Source organism: Salmo salar, chromosome 01 (assembly GCF_965601325.2).
Source record: "Salmo salar chromosome 01, fSalSal1, whole genome shotgun sequence".
NCBI lineage: Eukaryota > Metazoa > Chordata > Actinopteri > Salmoniformes > Salmonidae > Salmo > Salmo salar.
In genome coordinates, this window is record NC_138291.1 from 105,613,825 (window position 1) to 105,632,241 (window position 18,417).

At 41.9% G+C, this 18,417-nt stretch overlaps 2 protein-coding genes across 2 annotated transcripts; both read right to left on the reverse strand.

Moving 5' to 3' along the window:
• Window positions 1-200: 200 nt before the first annotated feature.
• Window positions 201-2,382, reverse strand: LOC123723966 (G-protein coupled receptor 4). Its single transcript, XM_045687151.2, has 2 exons — window positions 2,247-2,382; window positions 201-1,604 (listed from the first exon to the last, which is right to left on the reverse strand). The coding sequence occupies exon 2, from the start codon at window positions 1,596-1,598 to the stop codon at window positions 567-569; it is 1,032 nt and encodes a 343-aa protein (XP_045543107.1). The 5' UTR covers window positions 1,599-1,604; window positions 2,247-2,382; the 3' UTR covers window positions 201-566.
• Window positions 2,383-4,603: 2,221 nt separating this feature from the next.
• Window positions 4,604-17,321, reverse strand: LOC123724361 (uncharacterized). Its single transcript, XM_045687156.2, has 2 exons — window positions 17,187-17,321; window positions 4,604-11,616 (listed from the first exon to the last, which is right to left on the reverse strand). The coding sequence occupies exon 2, from the start codon at window positions 10,287-10,289 to the stop codon at window positions 9,222-9,224; it is 1,068 nt and encodes a 355-aa protein (XP_045543112.2). The 5' UTR covers window positions 10,290-11,616; window positions 17,187-17,321; the 3' UTR covers window positions 4,604-9,221.
• Window positions 17,322-18,417: the final 1,096 nt, after the last annotated feature.

Below are 18,417 nucleotides of genomic sequence, written 5' to 3' on the forward strand. Positions count from 1 at the left end.
AGTTTATCTTATAGGTTTCATGTCTAGTTTGTAAATTTGTTTAAACAATGTTGTAAAACAAGTTTGTAAAACAAGTTTCAATTGATTTGGAACAAGATGTATTTATAGGCAAGTTCCTTTTTGTGTAATTTTTTGGTGCTTGAAAGAGGAAATATGAATTTATTATGATGACACCAGTCCTTCTGCGAGACCAACTGCCTGCCACATGAAATCCCAATCTGGCAACTTCCTGGCTGTGGCAATATGAGGCAAACCACATCTGTCTCAATCAAGAATGTACTTTCCAAAACCCACTGGCACTGTTTAGAGCAACAAACAGTTTTGTAAAAAAAAAAATAATACGAAATATATGTGTATCTTAGAGATTTTCCTTTCCCACAGTATAACCTTTGTTCTGCAGCATTTATGAATAATGTTCAGTATTAATGGTTATCACAGGTTGAATCAGGGTCTCTCTGTGGGGTCTTCAAGGATAATAGTGGTCCTGGTGATGGTTCTTCGAAGGCTGGTTACTAGCTAGGCACAGTACATCATGTACAGGTATGTTACAAATGTCTGGTTTGGGTTTAGATAGAATCAGTGTGATCTGAAAGACTACTAGGGGTCTTAGTGGTGGTCCTCTGATGACTCACAGTCTTGCATACAGACTCCTGCATCCTCCTCAGGCAGGGCAGGTAATGGCCCACAGCCGCCCTGAAGTCACTCCTCAGGAACGTATAAAGTATAGGATCCAGCAGACTGTTGAGGCTCAGCAGACCCCTGCCCAGCTGGTAGGGCAAAAACACTGCCTTCTCCCACTCACAGGCGTCCCTGTGGAGAAGCAATCCAATGTACTTCACGCATCCTGTGATGTGGTAGGGGCCGAGGACCAGGATGAAGATGACCACCAGCAGAGTGAGAAGCCCCCTGATGCGGTGCTTCTCTTCCGTTCCCAAGGTACCAATGGCCGACAAAGACCTCAGGGTCTTCCAGTGGAGGAACACGATGAAGGCGAGAGGGATGATGAAGGACAGGGATAAGGTGATCAATCGGTAGATGATGAACCCCTCCTTGGAAGGGTAGCTCTCGATGCACAGGGTGTGATTGTCGTTGGGTTGCATTTTATGCAAGGCGATGGATGGAGGCACGGCTACCACGACCCATATGCTAAGGGCTATCCATCGTGCAAACTTCAGCTTTCTCAATGCTTGGAATCTCAGAGGCTTGGCGATGGCCAAGTAGCGCTCCAAAGCAATGATGCACATGAAGGCAATGCCGGTGTAAATGCTGACGTAGAAACTGGCCCCCAATAACTGGCAGGAAGTGGACCCGAATCGCCAGCTGTGACCCTTGCGATAGTAGTCAATCCATAGAGGTACAGTGAACAGTTGGAGGAGATCCGAAAGGAGCAGGTTGATCACGTACACCGGTAAGACGTTTTCAGACTTGATCAGACGATAGAGCCCGAACAGGGCCATCAAATTGAGGGGAGTGCCAATGATGAAGAAGATACTGTAGATTACAGGAAGGTAGATGGCATCTTGGCTGAGGTCCACTCCACAACTGTTGGCTTCATTCAGGTTACTATTACCAGAGCTGGGGATGGGTGTCATGTCCATGATGTCCTTGTGAATCAAGAGGATATGTTAAGTTCATATGATATAGATTGTATAGTAAGTATTTACCCCATTACACATTCCCTTAGAGCCTGTAACTTGATGCTTTCACTCTTTAAATTATATTTTTGTAATCAACACTTTCAACTTGACACTAAGAGGGTATGAAGTATTAATAAAACTAGAGGGTATAAGGTATCATTAAAACTAGAGGGTATAAAGTATCATTAAAACTAGTGGGTATAAAGTATCATTAAAACTAGTGGGTATAAAGTATCATTAAAACTAGTGGGTATAAAGTATCATTCAAACTAGAGGGTATAAAGTATCATTCAAACTAGAGGGTATAAAGTATCATTAAAACTAGAGGGTATAAAGTATCATTAAAACCAGAGGGTATAATGTATCATTAAAACTAGTCGTTATGAAGTATCATTAAAACTAGTGGGTATCAAGTACCATTAAAACTAGTGGTTATGACGTACCATTAAAACTAGAGGGTGTAAAGTATCATTAAAACGAGAGGGTAAAAAAACATATAAATGACCACTAAATGACCATGAATTTCAAAACACTGATGTGAATTCTCTCCCTGACCATGTCTTCTTACATTATCAAAATATGAATATAACAGAGCTAATCAAAACATACCTGAAATCCTGTATAAGCTGCACTTTTCCAACAAAATCAGAGCGTCTTATTGGGAAACCTCATTAGAGAGTTGTGAGTTGAATAGTCAGTATATTCCTACCAAACGATATGCCAACAGTGTGTGTTTGAACAGGATGTGAAGTAATGCCATGGTGTGCTGGGAAAGCACAGACGCTCATAGAGATATTTATTTTGATGGTGGTGAAACAGAAGTCATGAAATCATGAAATGAAACGTTACATTAACCATAGCAGGAAGTTAAGAATGCCGATAATAAGAAGCTAAAATGTGCCAGTCACTGTGGCGTTAAGTACTGGTCAACAGAGAAATAACTATATAAAATGTGTAAACCAGATCTGCCTCCGTAAGTCACTGTCACTGAATAACACATCATGTAATAATATCCCATGACGTTCTCAGTATTTCTGCTGTTTTTCTAATACCTTTTGTCTATAATATGATCATTCCGACTGACTCAGATTTGTTTTAACGGATCAACTGTCTCTATTTTCTGTACAGATGTAGGATCTTAATTTGAGCCAGTTTGCTACAGCAGGAAAATAATCCTGCAGAAACAGGAAATATTAATTATTATGTGGATTATAATTAATGGACATTTTTGTAAGGGTTGATACATTTTCGTAAGGGAAAATCAAGAGTAACATTTCTAAATGGAAAAGTATTTTTATTAAGTCTCAAATACACTACAAGTTCTCCTCCAACAGGCTGATCAGATTTAGATCATACACCTCTGTATGTATACACCTGTTATCAAATTGTGAACAAAAATGATACCCAATACATAAACCTGCTGTTTTTCACCTTTTTACCTACATTTTGTGGCTGTAGCACCAAGTCCTTACTGAGCTACAGTACCATTCAATTGATCATGGGCCCCGGCAGGTCATGGTATCATCCACACAGATGATCTATACAAGAGAGAGATGAGTTCCTTATCTCCAGTCCTGTCTACAAGAGGTTACAAGAGGTGAAACATGCTGCTGGAGTATATCTCATCCCCCAAAGAAATATGGTTAGAAAGAAGAAGTCGCTTCTGTATTCTTCCTGTAATATTCAGATAATTAATAGTTTGTTAATTATACATTATTTCCTCAGTGATTGTTGGGTCCAGTGATGCTTTTAGTCTATTATTCCACCTTTCATTACAGAGAGACAGCGAGATAAAATAATCAGCATCATTGTTCACATCATCATCATCATCACCACCACCACCACCACCACCATCACCACCATCACCACCATCATCATCACCACTACCATCACCATCATCACCACCACCATCACCATCATCACCACCACCATCATCATCATCACCACCATCATCCTCACCACCAAAATCATCACCACCACCACCATCATCATCACCATCACCACCATCATCATCATCACCACCATCACCAACACTACCATCATCATCACCACTACCATCATCACCACCACCATCATCATCCTCACCACCACCAAAATCATCACCACCACCACCATCATCATCACCATCACCACCATCATCATCACCACCACCACCACCACCATCACCACCATCATCATCACCACCACCACCCCCATCATCATCATCAACTTGTTCAACTGAGAGGAGATCTGGCAACGGTACATGTTATCAAGGTATAAAGATCAAAGAAACACTTCCCACTGGATGGTAAACTTCATATCTTCAATTCCTTCATATCTTGTGTTGAGGGAATTCAATATGGATTTTTACATTTTCTACAGGGCATTGATTTAAAATGCTTACAAGGTGTTCAAACACTTCTTGGCAGAAATCATCTAGTTTGGCTCACACAGCTGGCTGTAGATATGGTATGCATCCCAAATGGCACCTTATTCCTTTAGTGTCCATAGTGCTCTGCTTAAAAGTAGTGCACTATTTAGGGAATAGGGTGCCATTTGGGATGCATTCATGCACACAATTCTAAAGCACTCATGACAGTTCCTACCAGGGGCATGAGTCCAACTTGTACAGAAAGTGTTCCTGTGCCCAAATTCAATCTAAGGATCATAGGCAAAGCACTCAGATGTGAGTGGAATTAAAGAAACACAACCTGTTAGTGAAGCGTTTTACAGTAACAAAACCTGTTAGTGAAGTGTTTTACAGTAAAACAACCTATTAGTGAAGTGATGTAACACATGGGACCAAACTAGGGAAATGTAACAATCTGTCATTTTCTTGGAGATTAAAATGAGTCTTAGCGTTAAGAGGAGCATGAAACTAAAACAATAGAGATATACTTTATTAAGGATTATAAAGGTTTATAAGTAGTTTATAAATGGTTAATTATTAGTTAATAGTAATACAATTGTAAGCTTGTCATCTAGCTGCTTTTCACGTACTAATACTTTAAGTAATTAGTATAATTAATAATAAAAATAATAAATATATTATTTAGTGCAATAATTAGTAGTAGTAGTAGTATAATAATAAATATACTTTGTATATTAATTTGTATAATTATTATTATGCTCTTCTCATTCATCAACACATCTGCTTTAGACACAAGAGTAGAAGATAAAGTATTTTCTAGAAATGCATATCAATGACTTTCTCCATTTATTGCCCCTTCTTTGACTAATGCCTCATAATACATTGTACCATGCTGTTCTTTCAATGAGTGCCTTGTGACAATCTCAGAGGCCCTTAATAATTGAAAGAGAATGTAATCTAAGCACGGTTGAAAAGAGAGATACAATTATCTGCATGTGAACCCTTTTAAAACCCAAAGCAGGTGAACTTCAGGTTACCTGGCAGATAAGACCTTAACTGATTAATATAATGTAGTGGCAGTGGGTGGAAGAATCACGGGTATATTCTACAGAGGGCCAATCTGTAGGGAGTTATTTTCATTCTGAAGTTGTGTTTAATTTATGAGTCACTTGCCTACCATGGGGATTTGGTATGTAGTGTGTCTAGGATAAAGAATGCAATGGCACTGGAAATACTGGAGACTTATACTTATACTCTGAGTTATGCAAGAAAGTGCATCTCAACGAATACAGGGGAAGAGTCTAACAAAAAAAATCACATTTCCAAGAAAATGTATTGTTAGTCATTTTAAACATGTTTCTATTATGACATCATAAAGGTACCCGTTCCAATTACTGCATATTTAACATGGTTTGGCCATCTTGAAATCTCCTGTACTGCAGGTGGAATCTTTGAGTGTAACAGTACATGTTTTCCACAGGGTTTAAAGGCAGGCTTGGTATACAATATAGAATAGACCTCTTGGAAACAGAGAGAGAAATGCTGTCTCTTCAATTTAATTCTGGGAATGCGTTATCTGACATGGCACATCAAATGTACCAGCAAAAAGACTGCAAAGAAACAAATCAAATCAAAGTTCACAGATCACAAGATGGGATAAAAGAGCCGTATGAAAGATGTCACGATAACAGAGTGAAAGACTTAAAAACGTCATCATCTCATGAACATTACCTAAGCACAGTATCAGGTCTGTGCATTCAGAGAAAAAACATTTCAATTTGTATACTAGTAAGAACGCTTACTGAGGAGTAAGTCCAAGCGAAAAATATATTCCTATATTTCCATGTAGGCTTATAGCAGTTCAATAGTTCCAGTAGCAAAGCAAACATTTCAGAAAGTACACCTGTTGCTCTACACAGATACTGTAAACAATAAGCGAAAGCCACACGACATGACAATGGTTGACAGCAGCACCCCAACTTGACCAATCCATTTTGACCATTTAGATAAGGGGCGTCAAACTCATTTTGCTCACGGGCCGCATTCGGTCTTTAACGGGGTCTGGAAGGCCGAACTGAAAATGTGTTATATTTCCTCGCTGTTAAAATGATCAAAATTATGTCCCCTATCCATCGGTTTGGGAATGTTCTATGCTCCCTGACTTTCCAGCTTTCAGGGAATCAAAATCAAGTCAATTGTTATTTGTCACATGCTGGGTAAAACACATGTGTAGGCTAACAGTGAAATGCCTACTTACAGGCCCTTCCCAACAATACAGAGAGAAAATACAAAAAACAATAGATAAATAATAACACAAGAAATAAATCTACAATGAGTAACAATAACTTGTCTATTTACAACGTGTACCAGTACTGAGTAATGCTAACTTGGCTATATACATGGGGTACCAGTACCGAGTCATGATAACTTGGCTATATATATGGGGTACCAGTACTGAGTCATGATAACTTGGCTATATACATGGGGTACCAGTACTGAGTAATGATAACTTGGCTATATACAAGGGGTACGAGTACTGAGTCATGATAACTTGGCTATAAACATGGGGTACCAGTACTGAGTCATGATAACTTGTCTATTTACAAGGGGTACCAGTACTGAGTAATGCTAACTTGGCTATAAACATGGGGTACCAGTACTGAGTAATGATAACTTGGCTATAAACATGGGGTACCAGCACTGAGTAAACATAACTTGGCTATATACATGGGGTACCAGCACTGAGTAAAGATAACTTGGCTATATACATGGGGTACCATGGGGTACCAGATAACTTGTCTATATACAAGGGGTACCAGTACTGAATCATTGTGCAAGGGGTTCTTAACAACCTGGAAAGAGTAAAAATAAATACATTTATTTAACTAGGCAAGTGAGTTAAGAACAAATTCTTATTTTCAATGATGGCCTAGGAACAGTGGGTTAACTGCCTTGTTCAGTGGCAGAACAAGAGATTTTTACCTTGTCAGCTCGGGGATTTGATCTTGCAACCTTTTGGTTACAAGTCCAACACTAACCACTAGGCTACCTGCCACCCCAAACGTAGGTCTAATGTTTCGAAACAGTTTTGGTTTGGCTTTAGTCATAGTTTGGCTTCAGTCATTCCAATGTAGACTGGATCTGGCCCACAGACCTTGAGGTTGACACGTGATCTAGATGAAGTGCTTCACGTGAAGCTCTTGAGCATGACATAATGTCCTGTCGTAGTTGAAATGTAGCCATCAAGTCTCAGAGGTGAAAGGAAATACACCTCCAACTTTAGCCATCTGGTCTTTCTGTACCACAGTCTGCAAAGGAAAACATGTGTGTGTGTGTTTGTGTGTGTGTGTGTTTGACCTATGTGAAGGATTCTGATCCGCAGGAGAAATGCTGAGTAGCATCTGCTGGCAGCGAGAACGCCTTGGGTCCTTCACATGACATGACTAATTACACTGGGCAGTTTACATTTAATTATCCCCTTGAATAATCACCTCCAAGAGAGATTATTTGGGAAGGAGGGAGAGTGAAAACTAACGGGGGGAAGAGACAATATTTAGAAACAGATTTTTTCTATATCAGACGTTTCACAGATGAGTGAAGGGAGGTGAAGGACCATCAAATGCCCTCTAACCTCCATTGATTAACTTACTGATGCCGTCTAACCTCTATTGACAGTAGAAAGGGTTAACTTACTGATGCCTTCTAACCTCTATTGACAGCAGAAAGGGTTAATTTACTGATGCCATCTAACCTCTATTGACAGCAGAAAGGGTTAATTTACTGATGCCATCTAACCTCTATTGACAGCAGAAAGGGTTAATTTACTAATGCCATCTAACCTCTATTGACAGCAGAAAGGGTTAATTTACTGATGCCATCTAACCTCTGTTGACAGCGGAAAGGGTTAACTTACTGATGCCATCTAACCTCTACTGACCAAAGAAAGGATACCGTCTAACCTCTACTGACAGGAGAAAGGATGCCGTCTAACCTCTACTGACAGGAGAAAGGATGCCGTCTAACCTCTACTGACAGGAGAAAGGATGCCGTCTAACCTCTACTGACAGGAGAAAGGATGCCGTCTAACCTGTACTGACCGGAGAAAGGATGCCGTCTAACCTCTACTGACAGGAGAAAGGATGCCGTCTAACCTCTACTGACAGGAGAAAGGATGCCATCTAACCTCTACTGACAGGAGAAAGGATGCCGTCTAACCTCTACTGACAGGAGAAAGGATGCCGTCTAACCTCTACCGACAGGAGAAAGGATGCCGTCTAACCTCTACCGACAGGAGAAAGGATGCCGTCTAACCTCTACCGACAGGAGAAAGGATGCCGTCTAACCTCTACCGACAGGAGAAAGGATGCCGTCTAACCTCTACCGACAGGAGAAAGGATGCCGTCTAACCTCTACCGACAGGAGAAAGGACGCCGTCTAACCTCTACCGACAGGAGAAAGGATGCCGTCTAACCTCTACCGACAGGAGAAAGGATGCCGTCTAACCTCTACTGACAGGAGAAAGGATGCCGTCTAACCTCTACTGACCGGAGAAAGGATGCCGTCTAACCTCTACTGACCGGAGAAAGGATGCCGTCTAACCTCTACTGACCGGAGAAAGGATGCCGTCTAACCTCTACTGACCGGAGAAAGGATGCCGTCTAACCTCTACTGACCGGAGAAAGGATGCAGTCTAACTTCTATTGACCGGAGAAAGGATGCCGTCTAACCTCTATTGACCGGAGAAAGGATGCCGTCTAACCTCTATTGACTGGAGAAAGGATACCGGAGAAAGGATGCCGTCTAACCTCTATTGACTGGAGAAAGGATGCCGTCTAACCTCTATTGACTGGAGAAAGGGTTAACTTACTGATGCCATCTAACCTCTACTGACCTGAAGAAGGGTTAACTTACTGATGCCATCACACAACTTCTTAATACTTGGAACTTTAATTTATAAATCAGTGCATAAAAAAAAAGTGTCAAAATAATTACTGCGCAATACCCATATGCCTGGTCCTACAGCAACCACATACCTATCTGAACCTCATCTGAGATAAGGTTCTGTGGAATTACAGCTGTAACACTGTATAAACCTGGATCCCAATGCTTCCCCGGCATTCCAAGTCAGGCAATACAGCCAAACATAAATGAAGCATCCGACACATACAGTAGTGTACATTAGCTTTACTAATGAAGATCACTGACGGTGTTGCTGAGCTGTCAGTCTACTGTGATTAGCAGCTCTCCAGATGGGGGGGATGTATTTGGTTCTCAGAAGGACCCACAGCTGACAGCTCTGTGGTGAGGAACAGGCACTGTGACAGCTCTGTGGTGAGGAACAGGCACTGTGACCGCTCTGTGGCGAGGAACAGGCACTGTGACCGCTCTGTGGCGAGGAACAGGCACTGTGACCGCTCTGTGGCGAGGAACAGGCACTGTGACCACTCTGTGGCGAGGAACAGGCACTGTGACCGCTCTGTGGTGAGGAACAGGCACTGTGACAGCTCTGTGGTGAGGAACAGGCACTGTGACCGCTCTGTGGTGAGGAACAGGCACTGTGACAGCTCTGTGGTGAGGAACAGGCACTGTGACAGCTCTGTGGTGAGGAACAGGCACTGTGACCGCTCTGTGGTGAGGAACAGGCACTGTGACAGCTCTGTGGTGAGGAACAGGCACTGTGACAGCTCTGTGGTGAGGAACAGGCACTGTGACAGCTCTGTGGTGAGGAACAGGCACTGTGACAGCTCTGTGGTGAGGAACAGGCACTGTGACAGCTCTGTGGTGAGGAACAGGCACTGTGACCGCTCTGTGGTGAGGAACAGGCACTGTGACCGCTCTGTGGTGAGGAACAGGCACTGTGACAGCTCTGTGGTGAGGAACAGGCACTGTGACAGCTCTGTGGTGAGGAACAGGCACTGTGACCGCTCTGTGGTGAGGAACAGGCACTGTGACAGCTCTGTGGTGAGGAACAGGCACTGTGACAGCTCTGTGGTGAGGAACAGGCACTGTGACAGCTCTGTGGTGAGGAACAGGCACTGTGACAGCTCTGTGGTGAGGAACAGGCACTGTGACAGCTCTGTGGTGAGGAACAGGCACTGTGACAGCTCTGTGGTGAGGAACAGGCACTGTGACAGCTCTGTGGTGAGGAACAGGCACTGTGACAGCTCTGTGGTGAGGAACAGGCACTGTGACAGCTCTGTGGTGAGGAACAGGCACTGTGACAGCTCTGTGGTGAGGAACAGGCACTGTGACAGCTCTGTGGTGAGGAACAGGCACTGTGACAGCTCTGTGGTGAGGAACATGCACTGTGACAGCTCTGTGGTGAGGAACAGGCACTGTGACAGCTCTGTGGTGAGGAACAGGCACTGTGACAGCTCTGTGGTGAGGAACAGGCACTGTACCAGGGGGATGGCTGTCTCGCTCAACCATCCGATAGGGGTCAAACTGATGACTTTGGGAGAGGAACCCAGGGAGTTGGAAGAAAGATGGGAGAGATCTCAAGATGTCCGTGTGGAAACGTCTGTGTGGTGTGATGTGATGTCTAAGAAATGCTGTGCTTGAGAACTACAGATTAGTAAGACAGGCTTTGGCACAGCTCTGTTGATGTTGATGATTAAAATCAATTGATAAAAGAAGAAGATGTATGTTATATTAATGGATTATTGGTTTCTTCTCTCTCCCCAACATGTCTCTTATGTATAGGCTATCCAGTATGACCCAGTGCTAAACTAATCATGTGGTAGTTACTGAGGGGCACAGCGAGGCGGTTACTGAGGGGCACAGCGAGGCGGTTACTGAGGGGCACAGCGAGGCGGTTACTGAGGGGCACAGCGAGGCGGTTACTGAGGGGCACAGCGAGGCGGTTACTGAGGGGCACAGCGAGGCGGTTACTGAGGAGTACAGTGACTCACAAGTATGTCATGCTCAGCCTGGGTTCCTCCTAATATCTGTACATTACACTGCATCTTTCCTCTTCTGCTGGGATCCTGCCTTCATTGACAGCTGTGTTACATGTCCCAGGGTGATCACCTTTGGTGTGGCGCTGATTTTCTAAAATAACAGATTTCTTGTCATGCTGCTGCATGGGACTGCCATACCTTAGAGTGGGAACACTTGGCAGGACTGCGCTCGTATTCCTTTGATGTAAAAAGGCACTTTATGATACAGTTTTGGTGCCAAAACACAGGCTAGATAAATAATGGATGAAATGTAAAAGCAGATAGAACCAGGGTGATGAATCCTTGTCAACTGGCCTGTTAAGAAGAGAAGGTTCAGAGTGTCATTTAACTGATGGATAACTTTCAGTGTATTCAGAGGACAAAATCAACACACTATTTACACAGCGTGGCGGATTCGGCGCCAAGATCTCTGTAAGGCAGGGTTTACACATGCAAATACACCACCAGTCCAAGGGAAGGGTTAAAGCGGTTTATTATTATCAGAGGTCGGCAGCGTTCCATTTCTGCAAAACTCTAAACAAACAGAGTAAACACTTCGTTACCAGTGGAAGGTCCTCCAATCTTAGTCTTTGGGGGTTCAATCATTGTTGAACTCATCAGTTCCTTTCTTCCGGTAAACCGCCTTCTCCACCGTACGTTCTCTCTCCCCAATAACCTCCTACTCCTTCACCTGCCGGGGTCAAAGAAAAGACAAAGGAAGAAAAAAAAAACCAGGGCACAGATAAGTAGAGGCCCTGATTGGTTTCACCTGTCTGCAGTTTGGCTCTGATTACACCTGGAGACAGGTGTGGCTGTTCTGCTGCAGTCTAGAAGATTCCCCTGAGCTGTCCATGGTCCTGCCTCTGGGGAATACTTCACATTGCTGTCCGTGGTCATGGCATCCAGAAAACAAAGCAACCAGGCACATACCGTCCATCCACCACACAACCCCTGAAACCGCTACAATAGTTAAGTGACACACTATTTACCCAGCTAAGTGACACTATTTACCCAGCTAAGTGACACTATTTACACAGCTAAGTGACACTATTTACACAGCTAAGTGACACTATTTACACAGCTAAGTGACACTATTTACACAGCTAAGTGACACTATTTACCCAGTTAAGTGACACTATTTACACAGTTGAGTGATACTATTTACACAGTTAAATAACACTATTTACACATCTACGTTATAACAAAATTGATAAATTCTGTTTTCACCTGGTGAAACCTCTGTGTAAGCCTCCGCAACAAATACAGTTTCAAACATTTGGAGTAGAGGGATTGTAAATATATTCAAACTATCCTTTACAACAACAACAACAAAAACATGCCACATTTGCAGTTTCACATGTTGACCTTAAATGTCACATGTGAAACCATATTTTCACATGTATTGAATTTAGAGTTTCAGTAAGTGCAAAATAAATCAAATGAATTTTCAATTTTGGTTTATATCTCTCAAATAAGAGTGTCACGGCTGTTTGAAGGATCGGACCAAAATGCAGCGTGTTCGTAGTTCCACATATTTTTATTATAGTGAAACTAAATGCAATACACAAAAATACTTGAATATACAAAAACAACAAACTGTGATGCAGAGAGGAAAACACACTACTCAAAAGATAAACACCCACAAACACAGGTGGGACAAACATCAACATAAATATGACCTCCAATTAGAGGTAACGAGGATCAGCTGCCTCCAATTGGAGGTCAACCCAAACAACACCAACATAGAAATACAAAACTAGAACTGAACATAGAAATACAAAACATAGACAAACACCCCCTGTCATGTCCTGACCTACTCTACCATAGAAAATAACCACTTACTATGGTCAGGACATGACAAAGAGATATTAAGTCTTAATTTGACTTATTTAGTGCTTTGATGCCACAGCACTGGAAATACTGGAGCTTTTTTCCATTTGCACCCTTCAGGTTTGTTTACATTTTGCAGCTAATTTCTCAGCCAGACGACATGATGATGTATGATCGAGAGTAGCCAAAATGTAATCTCGCTCATGCGCTGAGTGATATTTACAACTTATCTGTCTCTCTGCCATAGTGCCGTTTAGTCAGTCCTGTCGGACTATAACCAAAGATACTGATAAGAGTACTTTTTGGAATAAAACATTCAATTATTTTATGTAATTAGCAATCCATTATATTGTATACTTTGTTCTGTTCTGGAAAATAGCTAGTTTCTGCCAAACTGGGCCCAGATTCACAAAACCTTCTTAAGAAGACATTTCTTCTTAACTGCCATTGTTTCCTTAACTAAAGACTTAAGAAGAAAGTTAAAAAAGATTATTGGACATTTTCTTGCGCTATTTCTTATGTTTCTCCTTAAGCACAAAGTTAAGAAAAAATGTGATTATTGAAAATAAAGTTATTGGAAATGTTATTTAATTCCAAGATAGTTAAACCCTTGTCTTAAACTCAGGGCAGTGAGAGAAAAAGCTCATGAAAGCAATGGAACATGTTAATTCACACACAAACTTCATCTGAAAGTTTCAGTATTGATTCTTTTAAACATGTTGTAGAACAGTAATCTTAGTAAGAAATATGCTAACATGATTGCCATAGGTAGCTAGATAGCTAGCTAAAATGGTTGCCTAGCAACAAACATGTTAAGAAGATTTTTTTAAGAAGATATTTGAGAAGTTCGTAAGAAAATCATAAAATCTTAAGATATTGTTGAGGAATTGCACTTACGAACTATCTTATGAACTTCTTATGAACTTCTTAAAAAGCTTCTTCAGTTTTTGTGTAAGAAGTGTTTTGTGAATCCGGGCCCTGTTCTCCATATTCTGTAGTGTTCTGCCTGTTGGCTAGACTAGGCAGCTACTGTAGCTAGACTAGGCAGCTACTGGAGCTAGCTAACTGCCTAAATTAGTTAGCTCACTAGCTAACTAGCAAACTAACAGTTAGCTAACGTTAGGCTCATTGTAAATCAAAAATGCTTGTTTTCATTTCATGTATTAGCAAAACATTGAGTATATTTGTGTTAGCTAATTAGTCACATTTGTCTCCCTTCCACAACATAAACATCTAAAGAGCTAGTGTTACTATATCAGAGATGTCGAGGTAATATAGCTAATATCTAATGACCTTGTGAATGTATCAATAGTTGTAGCTAAGTTAGCTGTCAGTCATAGCTAGGTCTATGAAATATTTACAGCAAATAATATCAACATCTACTAATTGCTATTCTTACATAGAGTATATTTTTTGTCAATTGCTGGCAGCACCATTTCACCAGGTCAAATTTCTAGTACAGGTAAACGTACTTGGTGGATAAAGGTGATTCTGATTCTTCAATGATTGCTTTTAGGAGAATCTGCTTCCTGAACATGGCACACATAGGTCTAAAAAGAGAAGGAGGTCCAAGGGTCTGTGGAGGATTGCTGAAGGCCAGTGTAGAAACAGGGTCCATGTAGAGGGTAAGAGGATCAAACAGGGCCAGGGGAGGGAACAGGGGAAGATGTAGAAGCAGCAGAGGCAGAATCTGGGAAATATCCTTGGCTCACAGGGAGAGAGTTGATCATCATTATCAAGATAGACGTGCACAGCTTTGTAAGCCACACAACACCATGTCTGATTAGTCTAAACCAAATCTAGACCAGATTGTCAACTCTGGTACTTATGTCAACCAGGAAGTATAGCTTTTTTTTTTTACTCATTAACTTTAGGTGTATCTTGAACAGCTGTCAGAGAGAGAGAGAGAGAGAGAGAGAGAGAGAGAGACATGGTGATTTGATGATGATGCTGGAGAGGACACCAGGAGCTCTTTTTGATGTGGTCCATCTCATCCAAGCCAACCAGGGAGGTAGTGGAGGTGCAGGGGGAGGCCCTTTTTGGTGCACCTGTGGCAGGTGTCGTGAAATGCCAACTGACTGAGGAGAAGTGTTGTGGTGGGGGGCTAGAATCCTGCATCAGTACAATGCTGCACATGTACACTTCCTGCCTGGAGCCTGGAAATCTGAGGAACATCAGGGTCTACAGGAATGATCTGTTAGCCCTGGATGAGAGCGAGGAACAGGGAGAAGACCATGCGGAGTACAGGCATGCTGCCTACCGGCAGTTTATCTGTTGGCAGCATGGCATGCTTCGGCAGGGTCACACAATTGTTATTCCAAGCTGCAGCGTGTGGCACATCAGAGACGCTTCCCCTGACACTAATGGCCTGTATAAAGGATTCACTCCTGGCAGGCTAAGAGAATTCTGTCCATGTATTTGTTTGTTTATTTGTGTATGTGTTCGCTAACTCGAACCCACTGTTTAATAAAAACAACTGATGTTACAGACAAAGGTTGAATATAGTGCAAAATGTTTTTTGTTCAACAAATATATATATTTTTTATATGAAACAGAATCATAGAACAAAGAATTTGACAGTGTATAATTACATTTATTTAGTCATAAGACAACATTCATGAGTGACAAGGTACTCATAAGGTTTATTTACAGGTGGATTGAGTAGAGGACTGTACAATACAGTATCAGTAACATGAGGTTATTTACAATTGCTATTTATAAGAAAATTAGGTTTATGTGGGCATGGGGTTTCTGTCAAGAATCAGGAAAAGACCCAGATGCAGACAGTTTCAAAGTAACAAAAGTTTATTACAAAAACAGGGGGGCAGGCAAATGACAGGTCAAGGTCAGGCAGAGCAGAGTCTGAAAGGTACAGAACGGCAGGCAGGCTCAGGGTCAGGCCAGGCAGAGGTCAGTAATCTAGGGTGGTTGACAAGGTTCAGAACAGCAGGCAGGCTCAGGGCAGGCAGAATGGTCAAAACCGAAAACTAGAAAACAGGAACTAGAGAAAGACAGGAGCATGGGAAAAACGTTGGTAGACTTGACGAAACAAAACAAACTGGCAACAGACAAACAGAGAACACAGGCATAAATACACTGGGGATAATGGGGAAGATGGGCGACACCTGGAGGGGGGTGGAGACAAGCACAAAGACAGGTTAAATAGATCAGGGTGTGAGAATTTCAAGTCATTGTAGCTGTTCAGATCCTAGGGAGAGGGAGGAAAAGATTTATCTAGAAACATTCTGTTTGACACTACTGTTTTTAATCTTATCACTCATACCTAGCCCTTGGCTGACATATGCCTGAACCAGCACCTCAGGGACAAGGCCAAGATTCCTTGGGTCACTGGCTACACGACAGATGATCCTTGGCATTCCCACGTTGGATGCCAACCTCTGTCTGACCACACCTGCTTGCAGCTCAGGGATGTAACTGTAGGGTTTTGGGGTCTTCTTCGCAACCACTGTCCATCACTTTATACTGGTAGATAACAACTTTGTAACCATTTACAACTACTTTGTTGTTAAATAGTTTGCTTAATTTGGTTATCTAGTCATTGAACGAATACTACTAGTACTACTACTACTACTGCTACAACTAGTACACCTACTGCTGCTGCTACTACTAGTACTACTATTACTACTACTCCTACTGCTGCTACAACTAGTACAACTACTGCTGTTGCTACTACTAGTATTACTATTACTACTACTACTACTACTACTACTGCTACAACTAGTACAACTACTGCTGCTGCTACTACTAGTACTACTATTACTACTACTCCTACTGCTGCTACAACTAGTACAACTACTGCTGTTGCTACTACTAGTATTACTATTACTACTACTACTACTACTACTGCTGCTACAACTAGTACTACTATTACTACTACTACTACTGCTGCTACAACTAGTACAACTACTGCTGCTGCTACTACTAGTATTACTATTACTACTACTACTAGTACTACTATTACTACTACTACTACTACTACTGCTGCTACAACTAGTACAACTACTGCTGCTGCTACTACTGGTACTACTATTACTACTACTACTACTACTGCTGACACTACTAGTACTACTACTACTACTACTGCTGCTGCTACAACTAGTGAAACTACTGCTGCTGCTACTTCTAGTACTACTATTACTACTACTACTACTAGTACTACTACTACTGCTGCTACAACTAGTACAACTACTGCTGCTGCTACTACTAGTACTACTATTACTAGTACTACTACTACTGCTGCTACAACTAGTACTACTACTACTGCTGGTAGATAACAACTTTGTAACCATTTACAACTACTTTGTTGTTAAATAGTTTGCTTAATTTGGTTATCTAGTCATTGAACGAATACATCATCAGCTAACGTTAGATACAAGGAAGAAAGTGGTTATATCTGTCAGTCAAGCCTACCTGTTCAGCAGAAACAATGCCATTTCCCCAGCTCGTCTAAGATGGAGTTGGCTCGGGAGCGCCCGCCACCTTTCAAAACTGTCACCAATATTTCTTCTTCTTTGACGTTAATTGGCAGACTACACTCATAAGGTGTCGTCACCTACTGTACAGGGTAGTAAAAAATAAGTAAAAAACAAAACATTTTTGGATTAACAAATTCATACTAATTACCAAAAACAAAAAACCATATGTACACTATTACCCTGAATTTCTAACAAAAACTGTACAATTCAGATCCCTACACAGGCTCAGGAACCTCTTCATTCAGTACACCGTGTAACATTTGGGCTGTAACAACGTGCTTCATCTGACTCTTCAACTACTAACTTACATATTTATTCCTTCAACAGACACGTGTCACGTGACCAAACCTTTTACAATTGTAACACTGCAGCGGCTTCCGTACATACGGTCTCGCCTCATATCTCACATACCCAAGTTTTACATAAGTCAGGAGAAGAAGTTCATCAAAGGACAGTAAAACCGATGGACTTTGCTCCTTCTTTCCGTCTATCATTCAATTCAAGCGACATGCACCTACCATTCCTGTCACCCAAAAAAAACATCCTTGCTCGTGAATTACACTCCAGCCATAAACTGCTGTACATTTACAACTTTAGCCCTTTCTACTCCACTCTTCTTCATCATCGTCGACTCATTCTCACCAACTGTACTCGCGCCAAGATCATCGCACAACACTTCTGCTTCCGCCATTGCTCCTCCAGTCATCCCCCACTTGCTCTTTGCTGTGAATGATGCAAGAGTTTGTGTTCTCGAAGTAGAACCCCTATTGTCCTCATTCCAGCACAGCTGTTGCTTCACCAACTTTCTCTCCATTTCCTCCATTTTGTCCACACTACTCGCCGCCATTTTCGTCTCCCCGCTGTTTGTTCCTCCTTCCAGGGCTCGATGACTTCTTCTTCTTCTCGTGTCCGTGGCCTTGACTCCCTGTCCAATGTCGGTCATCTCCGCCCCTTTCCGGACATGATCTGAAACGATACCTTCACCGATATTTACTCTTCACCTCCTAATATCTTGTTGTTGTTTTCGGTTAGGTTTTTTTTCTCGTCGGTTGAGAGTAACACTTAAAATATTGGGTTTCCGTGAATTTGTCTGCCATTTGCTCAGATCACTGCTAAGACTGCGTTGTACCAGGGTGCTGTCTTGTCACGAGAACAATGATTCTTGT